This window comes from Podarcis tiliguerta (genome assembly GCF_965153285.1).
Source record: "Podarcis tiliguerta genome assembly, chromosome: 2".
Classification (NCBI taxonomy): domain Eukaryota; kingdom Metazoa; phylum Chordata; class Lepidosauria; order Squamata; family Lacertidae; genus Podarcis; species Podarcis tiliguerta.
The window spans coordinates 115,493,712-115,513,871 of NC_139535.1; the positions used below are offsets into that span (position 1 = coordinate 115,493,712).

The following is a 20,160-nucleotide window of genomic DNA, read 5'->3' on the forward strand; positions in this document are numbered from 1 at the left end:
GAAGCAAGCCCTTAGGAAAATCCATCTTGCGAAGCACCTCAGAAAATGAAAAACCCTTTCGTCTAGCGAGTTTTTCGTCTTCCGAGGCATTCGTCTTGCGGGGTACCACTGTATGCTAGATTTTGGAAGTGTGGATGTAGTATTATTCTTGTGGTCTATATTTTGGTTGATATGTATTTTAGGATTTGTTAAAGTTGCAGAACAATGAAGCACGGGATGAAACAAGGGAGAAATTTCTGGAACAACATTGGGATATCAGCTCCACCCAAGGCATGAAGAATAACAGCAACAACTGGGTGGGTGGGGAGACATAACATCTTACAAGGACCGGAAGAAACACCACAGGCAGAAGAATTGCCACACACAGGAAGAACAAGGATGTAGTTTGAGTTCCTCACTTGTAGTTTCATAAATCATTTAACGTGTCAACACGAATAGAAGTTATTAATATTGCAGTTGTTGTATAAGGGATTATTATTATGACTGGAATGTAATGGAAATTAATAAGATTTTGGAAGGCAGAAATAAAGAAAATAATAGAATCATCAAATTTAGCACACAGGGGGCCACTTTATCTAAATTATATAATTCAGCATTGGAACCACTGATATTAATAATTGTATTATAAATTGGTATTGTTATAATGAGGCAATTATTAGATTGTAATTGAAAAAAACCACTTCTGTGCTGGCAAAGGTGGGGTTGCGGGCTTCACACCCCTCCCCCACACACGCGGGGGCTGGCTCCAGCCCCTGCAAGTACAAGGGAATCCCCGTTCACCTCACTCACCAGGACAGCCAATCGGCTGGCTCCGGGGGCGGGGCCTCAGCTATTTAACCCGGCTTCAGCCGAGGCCCTTCCTCTTTCCTCCGCTACAGCTGGAACGTTTTTACCAGTGTTTTGCTTCGCCGTTCTTCCGTGATCTGTCCCGTTCGCATCCCGGCCGCGTGGGACGGAGCAGTCGCCAACAACGGTCGAAGAGTCGCTGCATTAGGAGCCTATTTTATGGATCAGAGTTGAAATCACTGGGGTGGTTTTAAGTTGCAGGTTTTCGTTCATAATTGCCCGCCCGCCAGCACCTGGATTCTGGAGGTTCGAGTGACCTCGTCACGCCGGGCGCTGCTCACCGAGGCTGATTTCAATGCAACCGCCTCCTCCGCAAGTCGGGAGCTAGTGTCAGAATTTCACGGGTATTTTCCAGCAGTTTCCCTGCAGTCTGGGAGCTTCAACTCCTCTCCATGGAGTGGTAACTTATAAGGGGGCATTGTTTTGGTGCATGAGCTGTGACCGGAGCGGGGGAAAGAGCAGTCCCCTGAGGTTTGGGGGTTTTAGCCAGCATAATCATTTTTGAAGGTTGCCGCGGTAGCTCGAGCAGCATTGCATTGTGGTAGCCCACGTGATCGGAGGTTTCCTTCCCTTGAACTGCGGCCATCTTAGGTGCGGCAGCAGCTGCCTGCCGATTAACTTTTCATAAAATTTGCTAACTGTGGGCGGGGGAAAGATTAATAATTTTATTGGTAGCTGAGAGGATGCAGGAGTCAGCGGTACCAAAGGGTTTTAGTCACGTATTTTATTAAACTGCAGTCCAAATTGAAGCGGTCGCTTGTGTGTGTTGCCGGTTGTTGGTCGCCGCTACACAGCATCGCTAGGCTACCCGAACCCACGTGGTGCAGGCAGGCTTTGTTTTCGGTGGCCACCTAGGGAGAGGCAATCGGCGAGCATAATTAGCGAATCATTCGGGGTTGAAATTTATCTGGTTATTTGAATTTATTCGCATTACGGCGTGCCTTGGGGGGGAATTTCCCCAGTTTAAAATCCCTATAGCCATGCTGTTGCCAAGACAATGTCTGCCGGCGCCGCCATTTTAAGTGAGACCACGTGATCCGCCATTTTAGGTGAGGCACGGCCTGGCCAGCATCGCATCTCAGCGGCAATTTTAAGCTGCCGGGTGCTGGAAACGGCTAAGCCATTTCCTTATAGCCTCTTGTGCTAAGAGGGTGGCCGTTACCTTCATATAAAGTCACTGCCTTCAAAATAAAGCCACTGCCTGTGCAGGCAGAGCTTTCTCTGTGCCGGTGGGCTGCTACCCTGTAGCCCCATCGGAAGGATTATTTTGTGGGTTGCTTGGGTCCAATTCGGGTTCCTCAGGCGGCAGAGCTCCTCCTGGGGGAGCCAACAATACTAATTCTCATCAGGACATAGGTATGCCTAGTCTCTTTCAGGATTCATCACAGCAGCTCACGACGGTGGTGGGGGAATCTGGATCGTCCGATGAGGGGAAACAACAGGGATGCCAAGACACCCTGGCCACAGTCCAAACGGTAGCCGACGCTGTTCAGCAGAGTGGAAAAAGGAAGTCCAAGAGGAAGCACACTGCGAAAAAAGGCAAGAAGAGCAGGAAGTCGGCCTCCGAGGATGAGTCAGGTACCTCCTCTTCAGATCCGGATAGCGACGCTCCCATAGAGGATTACTGGGGCCAGGGCGAGGATATTTCTGGGCTCCCTTTGTGGGTGCATGAAAGGAGGGCTAATTCCCACCGCAAGTCCTTTAACGGGTCCCTGGAATGGAAAGAGGGGGGCATTGGTGGAAGATGTAAAAACATCCAACAATGTGTCCACTGATTTTATACTAGGCAATCATTTATCTAAGAAGAAGAGGACTAAAATACTCAACGGGGATTACATTGACATATTCACTCTCCTCCCCCCGACTAAGATGACTGGTAAAGGGGAGAAAAAAACGTAATTATGGGAAACGGAGATATAGGACCCCCCCCCCCGGGCGGAACACACTTTCGATAATTGGTTAGATGGTTACCAGGTCTTTATGGGTGTAGTTTCCGCGGCTTATCACAAGCGGGCTATGTATAGCGGGCTATGTATGTGTAGCACACATGGCACATGTGAGACGGGCCTTCACAATAGCAGGGGAGAATGCTGCCTTATCTTGTGACGAGGGTTTTTGTAGAAATGCGTCACTTCTGCCATCCACTCGCTGGGAACTGAGGGACCAGAACTATTGGATGGATCATGTAGGTCCATATGTTGAAAAGAAATCTCAGGATTCTCCTAAGTGGCGTCGACAATGTTGGGACTTCAGCAGGGGGGTCTGTTCCCGACCGGCTTGTAAGTATGCCCACGAATATGAAAGGTGCCTCGGTAGTCACCCGGGCTCTGCCTGCATTAAAGGAAGGCAGCCCTTTCGGGGCAGCAGGGGGTACTCTCACCAAGGCCCCAGGGGTACCTCCGGACACCCACAGGGAAATGCAGGGAACCACCAATAATGTCGCCCTCGACCTAGTGTTCTCACCTATCAAATTACACCCGTTAAAAGCCCTATTAGAACCATACCCCAATAAAACAGCAGCGGCATATGTCTAGGAAGGGTTCTCCACAGGTTTTAGAATTCCAGTCTCCTTCCCACCCAACCCGGGCTATCCTCCCAACCAAAAATCAGTGTGGGAAATGCCTGACATAGCCAGAAAGAAAATTCAAAAGGAAATTGCAGCGGGGAGGGTGGCCGGTCCCTTCAATCAGCCTCCTATTGAAGGCCTACACATTTCCCCCCTCGGCATAGTTCCCAAGAAAGCCCCTGGGGAGTTCCATATGATCCATAATCTCTCATATCCAAAGGGAGGTTCCATCAACGACTCCATACCCCAAGAGCTTTGCACAGTGAAATATGCGCCATTTGATCAAGCGGTTAAGATGATCCGTAAATTTGGAAAGGGGGCGCTCCTAGCAAAATGTGATATTGAATCGGCCTTCCGTCTCCTCCCTGTGCACCCCGACAATTTTCGCTGGTTAGGCTTTAGATTTGAAGGGTCTTATTTTGTCAACAAAGCTATGCCCATGGGCTGTTCGGTGGCCTGTGCAGCCTTCGAAGCTTTTAGTACGTTCCTGGAATGGGCACTTCGATTTAAAACAGGTTCCATCGGGGTCTCGCTTTACCTCAACGACTTTATTCTCGTTGCAGCTACAGAACCCCAGTGCACCAGTTTACTGGCGTCATTTATCTCTTTAGCTGAGGAACTCAGAGTCCCTTTGGTGGCAGACAAAACAGAGGGCCCGGTTACCAAAATAGTGTACTTAGGCATTGAACTAGACACGGTTGCGCAGTCCTCCAGGTTGCCAAAAGAAAAATTAGACACCCTTAGGGAATTGATTTGGCAGCTTTTGCCATTGAGAAAGGTTACCCTCAGACAAATTCAGTCCCTGCTAGGTCACTTGAATTTTACCTGCCGGGTGGTATCTCCGGGGCGCCCCTTTTGTACCCGTCTAGCTAGACTGTCAGCGGGCCTGCGTGCTCCGCAACACAGGGTGCGCCTTTCCAGGGCGGTCAAGTCTGACCTGGAGGTATGGCTTCATTTTCTTGATAATTGCAATGGAATATCACTATGGCAAGACAACTTGCTGCTTCACACAGATTTTCAGGTGCAGTCCGACGCGGCAGGATCATTAGGTTTCAGGGTTTACTTCAAGGGTCAGTGGTGCGCCCAACGCTGGCCATCTGAGTGGCAGTACCTTACTTTCTTAGAATTCTTTCCCATCGTAGTGGCAGTTCACTTATGGGGGCAGGTATTTTGTAACCACAGGGTGTGCTTTTGGACCGACAACCAGGTGGTCGTAGCGGTCCTTTCAACGCAATCCTCACGCTCCCCGAGGGTGGGAAGCCTCCTAAGCTCCTTTGTCCTGCTATGTCTTCAACGTAACATCTATTTTTCTGCTAAGTTTGTGACAGGGATTAACAATGACAATGTGGATGCTCTGTCTCGTATCCAGATGGATCGCTTCCGCTCGTTAGTGCCAGAGGCGGAGCAATCGCCGCTGCCTTTCCCAGAGCATCTTTGGAGCCTTGGGAACCCGAGATAATGGAGGGAGTATTGGCAGCATTAGCGCCATCCACTCGGAGAACATACGCTAAGGCATGGGTGGACTTCCTAAATTTCCGTAACAGAGCAGGCAACTTGAATACCACATCCTCCCCTTCAAAACGGGAGGTCCTAAAATACTTATTACACCTAAAAAACTTAGGGACCGCATCAAAAACCTTGAACATTCAGTCGGCCGCTATATCCTTCTTTTCCAAAGTGGCCTATTCCACAGACCCATGTGCAGACTTTGTAGTGCGCAAAGTGCTCGAAGGTTGGCGCAGGCAGGAGCCCCCAGCAAGGATAAAAGGAAGCCTATTACAATTGAGATCCTTAGCCAAATTCACAGAAAATTGAGAGCCATATGCTGGTCAAAATTTGAAGCGCGGCTATTCTCAGCAGCATATTCCATTGCATTTTTTGGAGCGCTCCAGATAGGTGAGGTGGTATGCGAAGGAGGCCCAGAAAATACACAACGGGGTATATTGTTGCAGGACTTGACCCTCTCGTGCTCAGACCTGATCGTACAAGTCCGCAGTTCTAAGACCGACCAGCAAGGGAAAGGGGCGCTAATTAGATTACTTTCAACGAAGAAAGCAGGGCCTTGCCCAGTAAAATATACCAGGCACTTCCTATATCTGAGACCCAGGTTGCCCGGGCCGTTATTAATCCACAACGATGGTTTTCCCCTGACTAGGCACCAGTTTACTCGGGTAATGCGGATGGCGATAGTGGCCTGCGGCCTCAACGCAGCAGAATTCGCAGCTCATTCCTTCAGGATTGGGGCAGCTACTACTGCCGTACATATGGGCCTTTCAGCAGAAAGAATTAAGGACATGGGGCGATGGAAATCAGATGCTTACAAAACATATGTTAGAAAGAGCCGATGACTGATCTTGCCTTGTTATTTCATTTACCTTTCAGGAGACACGAGAATTCGGATATGGATCGTGGGGCACAGTATCGTGCATTGGGCTGCTAAACAGGCTGCTATGTCGGGCTCCTGGCCTAGGCTCGGTTTACGGCCAAACATTGATGTCACCTGGATGGCTAGGAGAGGGATGCGATGGGCCGAGTTCATGCCGATTGTTATGAACAGAGTGGCGATTGAGGGCCCCCCAGATGCGGGATATAGCGTACCATAAAGCCATTGATTTGCAGTGGAATATTTTTGGAGACTTTGAGGAACTACTCACCTCTTACCCCGGCATTAGCATTCTGTGGTCATCTTTGCTAGAAAGGCGCACGTGGAGAGATTGTCGCTCTCCCGCTGCGGTGAATAGTGCCCGAAAAATCTTGCCATGTACTGTGGCACGTAGAGTGGCGGCGCTGGAGGGACGGGTCATTGACCATCCCGAGATCCAGTACACCAAGGTGGCCCTCTACAGAGATGATGGCGTACATCTTTCCGATGCGGGAAATGATGTTTGGTTGAGAGACATTACATCAGGGATTAGGGATTGGTTACAGGTTTGGGGGTATTGGCGGCGAGCTTGGGCTCGAGTGGCGGTTAGGCATTGGTGGGGGTACAATCCTATTGTTATGCAAATGAAGGGGAGAAGGAGCGCCATCACCTTCCCCCAAACAAGGGTAGTCCGGTAAAGGATTCTGGGGGGCGTGGCCTTGTCCTAAGCCTATGGAGGTGTGGGCCCATGGCACGCCCCCACGTGGTGACACCGGGGGGAGGTCCTAGTTGATGTGCCTCAGCAGGACTCCCCCCACTGGTGATTAACCCTTCCGTCTTTCACCGGTTATTAGTTAGGACCAATGCCTAAGGCCAATACTGCTCAATTCCTGTAATGAATAAAGTTGTGGCCTAATTTGACCCATTAACCTGAATTTTTGTGTCCTGTGTCTTCATTTCTTCGGAGGGAGGCAGGAAATTGCCACACAACCAATAAAAATGATTTTTTAAAAAAAGTTGAATGGGTGGTTCATCATAATTTCCCCAACTACTACCAACAGGAAGCAATAAAATGGGCAATATTTGTTAAGGGGAAAGCTGTAATTGAAAGCATGGGAGTCCTAAAGCTTCTACTCACATCACTCTTTCAAAAAACCAAATGCCCTGCTCTTGCATTTGTTCTTAGTATTGCTGGAGATCCAATATTTCCCCAGGGATTCACACAGTTTTAAAAGTAAGGCCAACCAATGACCTCTGGGGGCCATTTTGGGAGGCCTTTACATGAAGAAGAAGAAGAAGAAGAGTTTGGATTTGATATCCCGCCTTTCACTCCCTTTAAGGAGTCTCAAAGCGGCTAACATTCTCCTTTCCCTTCCTCCCCCACAACAAACACTCTGTGAGGTGAGTGGGGCTGAGAGACTGTGACTGGCCCAAGGTCACCCAGCAGCTGCAGGTGGAGGAGCGGAGACGCGAACCCGGTTACCCAGATTACGTGACTACCGCTCTTAACCACTACACCACACTGGCTCCTAATGAAATTTAGCAAAGAGCATGAAGGCTTATCCAAAGTAGATCTGTTGGATAAAAACTGATCCAGTTCACCTAGTGTACTTAGACTGCCGACTCCTGAATAAGCTGAGCAGTCATGAGACTGGTTAAGAAGCAGGACACAGAGTAGAGGAATAAATGGAATATCTAGATAGGGAGATGTAGAAAGTGGAGTTCTCCAAAGATCAGTGTTGGGACCTCACCCAATGAGCAGCATGCCAAGTGGAGATTTGAACCCAGGTCTCCCAGGTCCTAGTTTGAAACTCTAACCACTGCACCACACTGCTTCTTATTCTCCAACAATGGAACTCATGGACATCCAATGAAGTTGAATGTTGGAAGGTTCAGGAGATAGGGGTGCCCACCCACTTGGATGGTTTTAAAAGTGGATTGGGCAGCCAAGATGTCTATGCTCTGCCTCTACAGCTGGAAGCAGAAATACTTCCAAATACCGATGGCTGGAAAGCACAGGAAGGGACAGTGCGCTTGATTGCTGCTCTTGAGAAGTCATTTGCTGGTAACTGAATGGTGGCTAAGAAGAGACATTGACCTTATCTAGAAGGTTATACCTTCCATATTCTCTGCTCTGGGCTCCCCAAACACATTTAAATGGGAAGCATCTTAAAAGATATTGCAATATTGCTGCTCTGGTTCCTTCTTCTCCCAAGTATTTCCCCCCATCTAAATTGCCTCCTTTCCCAGCAGCTATTAGGAGGAAAAATTCAATGTAGATCAGCCAAATGACTCCAGAGGCTTCTCCTACACTGCAAATGCTGGCTAATCAGTTTGAGGTCCTGCAGCTGCTTGTCAGTTAAAATTAAAATCTTGCAACACTGATTATGATATCTTGTATCTGTGCTTTTAGAAACAGGTTGATCAGTGGACATTATCAGACAGGAACATTTATCTTCATACAAAATGAAGTTTCACTGTGTGACTTCACAGAACAAGCAATAATCTTTCAGGTTATTTGGCAATCCTAGCAGCTCTTGACAGAGGTTGAATTAAAGTAACACCATGGAATTCCTTCCCCATTCATTGCCTTATTGAGTTTAGTTGTTTCTAATACTTTTTGGGGGGGATGCGGGTGGCGCTGTGGGTTAAACCACAGAGCCTAGGACTTGCCGATCAGAAGGTCGGCGGTCTGAATCCCCGCGACGGGGTGAGCTCCCGTTGCTCGGTCCCAGCTCCTGCCAACCTAGCAGTTCAAAAGCCTGTCAAGTGCAAGTAGATAAATAGGTACCGCTCTGGCAGGAAAGTAAACGGCGTTTCCGTGTGCTGCTCTGGTTCATCAGAAGCGCCTTAGTCATGCTGGCCACATGACCTGGAAGCTGTACGCCAGCTCCCTCGGCCAACAAAGCGAGATGACCGCCGCAACTCCAGAGTTGGTCATGACTGGACCTAACAGTCAGGGGTCCCTTAACCTTTATAGGGGAAATGCAGAAATAAAAGTGAAACCAGAAGATGAAACAGAAGGGGAGGAGGGAAGTCAAATTATGTTTTTATTCTGAAGATGTACTACATTTCATATATTTTGTAAAACTGAAAACTCAAAAAATAAAATTAACAAACAAAACAAATTGGGGATTGGACCTTGAGCAAGTGCAATATGTGATGCAGTGATGGAAAAATAAGGCATATGACCTCTTGGATGCTGATGCTGAGCTTGCACAATATTTGAGCTCAGTGTCATTTATCTCTCTAGATGTAAATAAGTTCACACTGTTCCTCTTTATTAAGCTGTTCAGTTAATAAGCAGGTAGCTAGAGCTATTGTTTATACTTCTTTTAGCCTGCCTCTGCTCCAAGCAGTTCAATGCATCATGGAAAATTGCTCCTTCGCCTCAATAACACTGCGTGGGAGGCTAAATAAAGCAGTAAGCTTCATGGTGGAGCAGGCATTGGGATTTGATTTCTCCAAGGCTTGCTAGGTGCCTGTGTGCCCTCACTCTTGCAAGCTTCTTCCCTGCAGGTTTCAGCCATGTGGCTCTACCTGGCTGCCCTGCTGGGGCTTTACTTCCTTCGCCGATGGTATCAGGAGAGACAGACGGTGGAGAACCTGACGGAGAAATATGTCTTCATCACCGGCTGTTCCGCTGGCCTTGGGAACCACCTTGCCAGGCATCTGGATGCCCGGGGTCTGCGGGTGTTGGCAACCTGTACCACCCAGAAGGGGGCAGAGCAGCTGGACAAGGTCACCTCAGAGCGCTTGAAAACCACCGTTCTGGATGTCACCAGTAAGGAGAGTGTGGCGGCAGCGACGGAGTGGGTGAAAGAACAAGTGGGGAACAAAGGTAACTTTTTGTTGTTTTGTTTCCATGCTCTGGATCAGGCCAGGGATTATCTGTATCATCATCTGCTTATCTTTACTCCACTTTCCCACAAAATGTGGCCAAAGTGACTCCCAATATATCAAATGAACAAGTACTATTTTAAAAAGTTATTACAGTAGAAACAATTAATCCAGGCTTCTGGTTTCCAGCCGTGAGATATGGCTGCCTCCCAAGAGATCGAACCTCAGTCTTGCCAGTAATTCAGGGTTAATATGAAGGTAATTAGCCCTGCTGACCCCCCCCCCCCGGGTAGGGGAGGATGTGCCACCCTCAGATCGTCCGTTATCTGCCCTCCGCAACAAGATGTGGGGGCAGGGGGACAGGGTGATGACCACGGCAAAAACTGGGAACCTTCCAGAAACAGTCTCATGAGCTGGGGGTCCCTGTGTTCTCAAAATAATGAAAATTTGGACTAAGAAACAGGCATGTTCTGGAAAGGAGATAAAAAAGATCTGCTAAACGAACCAATATTTGGATGTCAAGGTTTTGAAAAGGACTCTATCGTTATGTTTTCATTAATGTGAGGTGCGTGGTTATTTTTCCTTCTATATATCTACATCTACTCTTCTCTGCCAAACCTCACCAAGAAAGAACAAACATTAAACGGAACACAGGCAGATTTCCAATTGTAATTAGTTATCTGGCTGTGCAGCCCTCGTTTGAAGTTCTAATTTGACTTAGCAAAAGATAAAGGAGTTGAGAAAATGGCGTCCATTAGCTGTGGTGCAGAAGGAAAAACCTCCTTCTGAGGGAGCGGGGGAAAAAAATTTGGGACTACAATATGGGAAATCATCCTTGGCGGTGCATATAGTATTAATGGGAAATATATCATTGTGTGTATCTGCGTGCACACGCACACACACACACAGACAGAGAGAGAGAGAGAGCGCTCACAAGAATGCAGATATACCCACATTTCCAAAGAATTGTGTATATCCAATTATTAAGGCTGGTGGGAACCTGGAACAATAAGAATATTTTTTTCTTCTCACACAGGGCTCTGGGGTTTGGTGAACAATGCAGGCACTGGTGCCTCATCAGCTCCCAGTGAGTGGCTGACCAAAGATGGCGTTGCAAAGGTGATCGGCGTCAACTTTCTTGGGATGATTGACATGACGCTACACATGCTGCCCCTGGTGAGAAGAGCCAGAGGGAGGGTGGTCAACATGTCCAGTATAATGGGACGATTGGCATGCTTTGCAGTACCCTATACCGCATCCAAGTACGGCGTGGAAGCCTTCTCTGACATCCTGAGGTAAACATGATAGTTCTGTTATCTTCCTCTTTCTCCTTGCTTTAGTGGGATGTCTGCTTCTGCAGCTAAGTTTCAAGCAGAGGACAGCAATGAATAAAGAGCAGGTGCTGGGACATGTGGACTGCACCAGAGACTTACCAAGTAATCAGCAGGGGTTTGCACACCTAGGTCAGCTCTTTTCCTTGAGGAAACAACTTAATGTACCAGCAAGAGTTGTAAGAACCAACCTCCTGGTGGCTGCCTCTGAATATGCCTGATGCCGGGTCATGGACAAGAAGACAGAAGAAGACATGAGGCTGCATTTCACCACATCTCCCTCTCTCCCTTCTTCTTCTTCTTCTTCTTCTTCTTCTTCTTCTTCTTCCTTTGCTTGTTCTTCTTCTTCTTTAAGGAAAGATGTTCTATTCCATGGAAGCCAAATCATGATCTTCCTTATTATTCTGGTTCAGTTTCTTGATTTCTGGACGTGTTTCTTGATTTTTCCTCCTCAATTCAGGCGAGAGATTCATCCTTTCGGGGTCCGAGTCAGCATTATTGAACCTGGTGCTTTCAAAACACCCATGCAGTCAGAGATAGTAGAGAGCTACAAGAATGCATGGAGCCAAGCCCCTTCTGACATCAAGGAAGCCTATGGGCAGCGCTACTTTGAGCGGGGTGAGTAGAAATGGGCAGGGGGAAGAATTCAGTTTGGTTTGCAATGTGCGAAAGCCTGCAATTAAAGCATGTGCTAATAAGTCACACTGTTGCAGTGGAACACACACACACACACACACACAGAGAGAGAGAGAGAGAGAGACCCTGAGACCCACCAGGCTAAATTGCTGGTTTCCAAATCCATAGCTAGACACGCTATGGCTTAGGGTCCCACTCTCTTGGGGCCCCCAAAAAAATTTAAAGGAAAAAACCTAGATGGACATTTCCAAAATATAAGATAAAAAAACAAATAAAATTAAATACTTCAATAAAACACTTATTTTGTTATGTGCAAATGGCTTTAGATACTTGTTAGGTCCATAAATTACCATATAGCATATATTCAACACAAAAAACAGTGACAATTTGTTGTTGACAAAGGACAGCTGGACAAGGGCCCCAATGTCTTCAGTAGCCTAGGGCCTCATCAAACCTAAATTCGGCCCTGCCCGAGACAGAGACAGATCCTGGGTTGCCTGCCCCTGAACCCGGCGTATGGTGACCCTCACCTAGATACAACTCTCAAGCCCCACCTACAGCCTGAAATACAGATTGACAATGTCTAATTCCCTGTTGAAAAAGGTTCTGTCTTAAAGCAACAGAAAATGCTCCCAATGCTCCTCCTTAGATTTAGACCTTCCAGGCAGAGAAATCCAGAAGCTAACCTATCCCTTCAGAACCCAAAATATTTAGGCTATCTCCTGCGGAGGTATAGGGCAACATAGAAATCAAATAAATAAATGCAGAAATAAATACATAGATGTTTTTGCATCACTAAGTTTTCTTTTGTTTCCTATATCCCACACACAGGTCTCAAATTATTAAAATTCTGCCACCTCACCGGCAGCAGCAACTTTCAACAGGTCACGGACTCTATAGAACATGCCCTGACATCCTGCTCCCCTCGCATCCGCTACTGTCCAGGATGGGATGCCAAACTCTTATACCTTCCTCTCTCTTACTTGCCAGCCTCCATTTTTGACTTCCTGTGGAGATGCATTTGGCCCAAACCAGCACAAGCCGTGTAGAATATTCTGAAGAAACATTTCAGTTCTCCAAATAAACCAAGGAAGGCTTTGCACTATTAACGATGTTCCGTTGTTTCTCTTTTCTGAAGTTCTAAACCAGTGGTTCTGATACTTTTCTTCCCACGGACCACTTGAGAATTGCTGAAGGTCTTGCTGGACCACTCAATCATTTTGCTACCCGTTGCAGCAAGTGCAATGTGCCATGGTAGGGTGCTCAGGGATTTTTAATTGTAGTTTATTTCTACTTTTATATCTTTATATATACAATGTATTTTATTGCATTACAATTGGAATTCTAGAGTAGAAGTCTATTAAAATATTTATCTGTTGCAATGTAATGTCCTACTCAGTAAGCATTTCTCTCACACCACACAGATGCACCACTGAAAAACTGGTTTGATGTGGCATTTGGCCTATAGTTCCAGTAAACAAATTAATACCTTTGGTCGATCCCCAAAGTACACTGAGTTAAAGGCAGGATCATGATATTATCTCAGGGTTAACCTCAGTGTCCCAATGACTTTCTCATGAATGGGTTTGGCTGCAAGGCAGTGGAGGTTTAGAGTTTTCCTTCTCCAGGACTGGCTACCTTCCCTTTTGGAAATGTGTGGGGCCCTGTCTCAGTTCTGGCAGCAACAACCAAGGTCGCCCAGAGTCACCGAGGAAATAATATGTCTTTGTTTAGCTCCATGAGTAAGGAAAAGAGGGTGGGGGATTCTGAGCACCATGTGGGTGGGGTGGGCCCAGGGATTCTGAAGGAAGTGCCCCCAGATCTAGCCTGGTGGCAAGATTCCCTGGGGCAGGAGATGTCCAGGGAAGAGATTCCCCATGTGCCAGAGAGGAAGCAGCTGGAGAAATTGTCTAGGGGTGTGAGACTGGAGGCCCTGACCCACAACCCAGAAGGAAGGGGAGCAGAATACTGGACCCAACATGGACTGAGAACTGTGTTCGATGTACTCAAGGATAAGAATTCTGGGAAAACCTAGGCAGGCTACCTCAAAGCAGGAAGAGAGAGGTGAAAGCTAAGAGAATACAGAAGGTGTGGGTTGGTTGGTTGGTTGGTTGGTTGGTTGGTTGGTTGGTTGGTGATTCATCATAACCTCCAATCCCCTACACTCATCCTTCTGAATTTTTGCAAGTTACCTTCCTATGAACACCATTATGATGTATGAGCAGACCACAGTCAAGGAACAAGGGGTGCAGCAAGATTAGGATCTGTCATTCTGGGGCATTCTAGGTACATGGAATGTGGTGGAGGCTGGTCCACTAGGTCTACTGGAAGCCTGACCTACCAAGTCTTTCCCTATCCACCATACAAATGATTGGACATCTTTGTTCTATCCCTACATATGTCAGAATATTGGGAAAGGGTCGAACAAATTCAAGCCACTTTTCTTTGCAAGATCCTTGGTGCCCCTAAATGCATAAGTTATCTAACCTTAGGTGCCAAAACCGGTCAACATATGATGGAAACCAACATATGGTTCATTATAACCAAGGCCTGGCTGAAAGTACATTACAGAACAGCATCAAATTCATTTTCAACCTCTATGCTTGAAGACCGTAATCCATCTAGATGGTATAGAGCAGACATGGGCAAACGCGGCCCTCCAGATGTTTTGGGACTACAACTCCCATCATCCCTAGCTAACAGGACCAGTGGTCAGGGATAATTGGAATTGTAGTCCCAAAACATCTGGAGGGCCGAGTTTGCCCATGCCTGGTATAGAGCAATTCAGGACAAAATACGTACTTTGGGTATTTCTCTGGAGAGCCTCAAAGTATGTGATGAAAGCTACATATTCCAGACAATCAAGCAGTGGCTTTATGACCATGAAAAACAGCATTTGTCTCCTCACACTCCTAGACCCTGTTCCTCAGAGGCCCTAGGCATAACTACTTCTTATAGATTTTGTGCCAATTACCTAAATGACCTACTACTTCCTTCCCAATGAAGAGCTTTTATCTTTATTTTTTAAATAATATTTATTAAAAATTTTCAATCAAACCAAATTATATATTCCAAATTATACAAATTACCCAATAATCAAACAAATCAATGTTATGCCTAATTATAAATTATTATTATTATTTAGCTGACTTCCCAAGCTTCGAGATCGGAGGGAATCCTAATTATCTCATAGTTCTACTGCATTTCAAAATATTACAATAATTCCCTTAAAACATTCTGATGTTAATCCTTCATTATTTTCAACAGCCTCTGCATTCATTCTGCAAGTGAGTTTAAGTTCAAATAAAATGTTTCGGTGTGGAGTTTATGTCTTTACTCTTCTTCTTTATAGTCCAGATCTGTAGTCCAAGATTCCCCTCTGTAAATTCACATCCTCTCTTCGCAAACTGGTGCTTCTGCCGAATCAGTCTAGGAGCCTTCCACTGCAGGTAGCTGCCATATCGACATACAGTCTAGATAAAATCAAATCATGGCGTCTGCCCAATGTTGTTCCTTAACCAGCTGCTTAAGAAATGGAGACTTATCGCATGGATCTGTCTTTCTAGCTTCTCCTGCTTTCTAGCTCAGCTACACCCCTGTTCTCTATCTACTGGCCAGGTGAGGAGGGGGGGAGGACACCATCACTTAGTTGTAGCTTTTGCAGGACTGCTCATTCTTTTGGGATAATGATCATGGTGCTTAATTATCCAGCCATGTCCATTGTCTTACAATTGCCTAGACAAAGGGAATGGTTTGGAAAACTTGTTCTCACGCTTTCTACTCCCACTGATACAGAAGCCCAAGAACCGGAAGGGGCCCAGGGCATCATGCAGTCTGACCCCCTCAAACCTACATCAATATTCACTGGATTGATTTCTGTTCGGATTTATAACTTTGCTTCAGGATGAGAACTGAAATCACGCGGTGCCGGCGCAGTGGCAGCAGGAGGCCCCATTAGCCAAAGTGTTGCTTCAGGTTAAGAACAGTTTCAGGTTAAGAACGGACCTCTGGAACGAATTAAGTTCTTTACCCGACATACCACTGTATGTCACTATATAGGGGATGTTTTTGATGTCTATAAAAAACACTGGAGCGATCCTACCACAATTTATTTTCTTTAATAAATGTGAATACTCATTCACTATAAATGTGAATACTCATTACTATTAGCCCTCTTTGCTTCCACGAAAATAAAATTCCAATTTTCTTGATCAATCTTGAATTGAACCTTCCTATGTTTCAAAGTAATATCTAATTATGAATGGTGGATCTATAATAGTAAGTTGCCTCTTGGTTCTTTACTTTGTTGTATTGTATGTTTTGATTATTCTATAGTCGCTATTTTAAAACAACAACAACCCTATATTGCTTGAGCTGGTTTAGGCCAAATGCGGCTCAACACGAAGTCAACGATGGACGATGGAAAGTAAGAGGCAGGAATGTACAAGAACTTTGCATCCCAGCCTGGAGAGTAGCGAGTGCGAGGGGAGCAGGATGTCAGGGCATGTTCTATGCAGTCGGTGACCAGGTGAAGGTTGTCGCTGCCAGCCTTTTGGAAATATTCGCCTATTTTGTAATCTGTTTGTGAGAAATACAAAGCAAAAGAAACATTATCCTTGCAACAGCCTAGGTGGCACCTAGAATCTTTTGGAAGCTGAAGGTGTAGATTAGGTACATAAAATGATGTACCAATGGTATCTAACTGCAGTGAAATTATTTAGACTGTATAAAGGTGTTTGAAATGTTTGTTGGAAGTGTGAAAAATATGCAGACCCATTTTGTCATGCTCGGTGGACTTGTAAAAATGCCAAGAAATATTGGATTCAAATACATACATTGATGCAAACATTTTAAAGTTTCACATTCAATTGCCATTGGAACTTTTCCAGCTAGGAATAATGGATAACGCTTATTTTGCAACCTGTTTGTGAAGCAAAAGAAACATTATCCTTGCAATAGCCTAGGTGGCACCTAGAATCTTTTGGAAGCTGAAGGTATAGCTACATGAAATAATGTACCAATGGTACCGTATTTTTTGCTTTATAGGACGCACCCGACCATAGGACTCACCTTGTTTTAGAGGGGGAGAACAAGAAATCCCCCCCTCTGCTCAGCACCCCTTCAGCAAAGCGGCAGGAGATATGGAGCCCCTTTCATTTCTCCTCCCGTGTGATGGCCTGGGAATCTGATTCAGAGGCTGAACCTGAGGAATCCCAGCCTGCACAGGAATCCAGGGCAGGGGCTTGAACCTGAAGGGCCTTCACCTGTGCTGGATCCTCAGGAGCAGACACCAGCTGAATCCGCTCTGGCGGTGATGGAGGACCCATTGCCTGCAAGTGCTCCTCTCCCAGCCCTGTCAGGGGAAGGTGAGGTTGCCGCTGGGTCCAGTAACCCTCCAGCCTCTGCTGAGCTAGAGAGGCTCAGGGCAGAGAGGCAGAGGGAACTAGGTTCTCGCAGGAGGAGTGCTCGCCTCCAGGCCAGGAGAGGTGAGTCACCTGTGGACCGGGGCCGCCCTATGCCTCAGAAGAGATAAAGACGAGTCTGTCCAGTCCCAGGTTGCGGGAACAACATCGTTGGTTACCTATTCCACCCGGCACCCTTTCCTGCTTTCTGCCAGAGTTCCTGACAATGGCCGACTCCCTGCCTTGGACCCCGCTTCAGCCTCGGACCGGACACGGACCATGCCACATGGTAACCCCCCCCCCCAGGACCAGCACATCCCGCTTCGCTGAAGAGGCACTGCGTAGCTCTCCCTCTCTGCTGAAGCCAGGAGCCTGCATTCGCTCCATAGGACACACACACATATTTCCCCTTAATTTTTGGAGGGGGAAAAGTGCGTCCTATAGAGCGAAAAATACAATATTTAGACTGCAGAAAGGTGTTTGAAAGGTTTGTTGGAAGTGTGAAAAATATGAAGACCCATTTTGTCATGCTTGGTGGACTTGTAAAAATGAAATATTGGATTCAAATACATACATTGATGCAGAACATTTTTAAGTTTCACATTCAATTGATGTTGGAACTTTTCCAGCTAGGAATAATGGATAGACAATTAGAAAAAGACTGCAGAACATTATTTCAATACATGATCACAGTGGCAATACTCTTCTATGCTCAAAGATTGAAAGATTCACCATTATCTACCATGAGGGAATGGGTGTAAAAAATATTGGATTTAGCTGAGATGGTAAAGTTGACGTGTTTAATAATAGAATCATCATTGTCACTATTTATTAAAGATTGGAAACTCCTTATACACTTTTTTGCATGAAAAAGAAAATGAACTTATGATGATATCTGGGCTTGAGGACTAATGGAAATATTGGTTTATAGAAAGTGGAATCATTGGGTGTCATCTTGGAGTGGATGTTTTGAATAATCTTCTATATATAGCTGACAGACAAAGAATTCAGAAGTTCTCTTTTTTCTTTTTCTTCCTTTTTTCTTTTTCTTTTTCTTCCTTTTGATTTGTGTTTCTAATTTAGATTAGTTTTTGCCATTGATGACAAGATATTTGATATTAACCTATGTATATTTTCTTTCAAAGTTTCATACAAAATTTTGAAAAAAGAAATTTCAGTCAGGGATGGCTCAGCTTGTCAATTTTAGATTCTGTTTCTCATTTCTTCAACCTTTAAGTTCAGTTCTCCACATTTCAGTTTGTGGTTTGAAAATTCTCACAAAATTTTACCAGCATTTTAGTGCCAATTTCTCTTAATATTTTTATATGCAATTTTCCACAAGAGACACATTTTTGCAAACAGTTTTCTCTAACACAGAGTATTCTTGTATGCTAGCTTCACTTTTGATACATACGTCCTACTAATGTATTGTTATAGATATAGCTAAGCCCTAGAAATTAATAAATACCAGGGTTTTGCTTAATTGGGATATGGATTGGACTTGGCGAGACTTTTTGGGGGAGTGCAAAGTTGCTGAGAGGGGCAGACACCAGGCTTTTGTAACAGTATGTATTTTTGTACACATTATTGTTTGTGGAAAGTGCATTACTAAATTTACATGAGTCTGATTTTTGGTTCATGTGTTGTTTCATTGATTCATGTGTTGTTTTGTTAAGTGTGGACTAGGTAGCTTCCATACCAAACTGAGTTTCTCCCCCAGGTCTACTCACATTGCTCAAAGTACTTCTGCCCATAGCATTCCTTGAGGTCAGAAGGTAACCGGCTCCATACAGGTTTGAGGGACTCAGTTGCTTTTGGCAGTATGGCTGTCTTGAAAGTACCTGGTTCAACAATGCTGACTTTGATTCCAAAAGGATGGAGCTCTCTTCTGAACGAGGGAGGAAAAGTCAAGAAACATCATTTCCTGCTGAAGTCTAAAAAACAGTGGGTTGTTTGACTGCTAGGAAAGGTCCTGGGCATGCAAAACAAATTAGGCGCCTGGGGATTCTGGGGGAGCAGGGCTGCCAGGCCTGGCAGAGGGCAGAGTCAGCCAAGCTGGTGGTGCTGCAGCCTTGCGAGAGGGAGGGGTCCTCAGCAGGAGCGGGTGGGGTCTGCGCCAGGGTCACCCAGCCACCCAGGCCTGCCCTCTGCCTGCCTTCTTAGCTGGTTGCTCTACTCTCTCATCCTTTTTCCTGGCATGTGCCTGAGTGCTGCACACCTTGGCCATGTGCCAATTAGGGGGTGTTCTTTTCTGGACGGAAGCTTAATTTTTGCAAATTTCTTCAGTGAGGGGTCTTAAAAGTATGAGTTTGGGTTTGGGAAATTCAAATCTGCTGTTACTGTTTTGATTTGGCAACATTTAGCTTGGTAAACCTACATTTTATTAAAAAGCACATCAGCTGCTCTCAGCAAATCATAGAATTTTTATTTTGCCTTTTGTAAAGGTCAGGTAATTAATGCTTAATAGTAGTAATAATAATAATAATAACAACAACATAGCTGCAAGTCCTTGGCAATCATTTTTAATGATTTCTATGCAATTTCACACGTTTTACTTACCAATCAAAACTAAATGGTATCAATTTAAGCCAAATATCTTTTGAATTCCCAAGTCATGTTACAACTTTTAGCACCCCCATTTTTGGAATTTGAAAGGTGAAAAATTGAACATGTCCTAATTGTGCCAAGCTCTCTGGCAGGGACCCTGCAGCCCTGTGTGGATTCCGGCAGAGACAACAAGGTGGTGCAGGCAGCAGTAGTGATGGAGGAGGAGGCAGCAAGCCCTTCTGTAACCCAGCCTGCCCCTTCTGGTGCCCCCCCCCCGATGATCTATTGTTCTGAAGATGCTGTCATCTCTCAAAACACAAGCAACCATCTTTGAGTACCAGCCACAACTTCTCCGTCCACCCTCACCAAATGGCGGGGAGGTAGCTAGCACGATGGTTTGGCACCTGTGCTGCCAGGGCTGCATCCTCATCTGGGGGGCTGGCGGGAGCTGGCAGAGGTGATGGCCTCTCATAGGTGGTGGAGCAAATTCAATCAGATCTGTGGAGTCCACGCACCCACCCTACCCTTCCCATCTCACCTCAGGCTTGCATTTTGAAAAAACGTATTTCCCCGCAGACCTGGAGATGAGCAAATGTATTTCAGGTCCAGTGTGGGCATAGCATGAGCTGG

General features: G+C 45.8%; 2 protein-coding genes across 6 annotated transcripts in view; one reads left to right on the forward strand and one right to left on the reverse strand.

The window, feature by feature from the left end:
• The first annotated feature begins 9,069 nt into the window (after positions 1 to 9,069).
• Positions 9,070 to 20,160, forward strand: part of LOC310671610 (17-beta-hydroxysteroid dehydrogenase type 6-like) — a 30,468-nt gene continuing 19,377 nt past the window's right edge. Inside the window, exons 1-4 of one of the 2 annotated variants that reach the window (XM_083427950.1) lie at positions 9,109 to 9,615; positions 10,651 to 10,909; positions 11,406 to 11,563; positions 12,413 to 12,968. In XM_083427950.1, the coding sequence (XP_083284076.1) occupies positions 9,303 to 9,615; positions 10,651 to 10,909; positions 11,406 to 11,563; positions 12,413 to 12,630 (948 nt within the window). In that variant the 5' untranslated portion in view covers positions 9,109 to 9,302 and the 3' untranslated portion in view covers positions 12,631 to 12,968. Of the gene's footprint in view, positions 9,616 to 10,650; positions 10,910 to 11,405; positions 11,564 to 12,412; positions 12,969 to 20,160 lie in introns of those variants that run through there. The other variant, XM_083427952.1, reaches the window with a different exon arrangement.
• The window catches only part of LOC310671572 (retinol dehydrogenase 16-like), a 160,254-nt gene continuing 155,228 nt past the window's right edge, over positions 15,135 to 20,160 (reverse strand). For 2 of the 4 annotated variants that reach the window (XM_083427848.1, XM_083427850.1), the window contains exons 4-5: positions 18,714 to 18,871; positions 15,135 to 16,159 (exon numbers count right to left, since the gene is read on the reverse strand). In XM_083427848.1, the coding sequence (XP_083283974.1) occupies positions 15,942 to 16,159; positions 18,714 to 18,871 (376 nt within the window). In that variant the 3' untranslated portion in view covers positions 15,135 to 15,941. Of the gene's footprint in view, positions 16,160 to 16,490; positions 16,503 to 18,713; positions 18,872 to 20,160 lie in introns of all 4 variants that reach the window. The other 2 variants (XM_083427849.1, XM_083427851.1) reach the window with 2 other exon arrangements.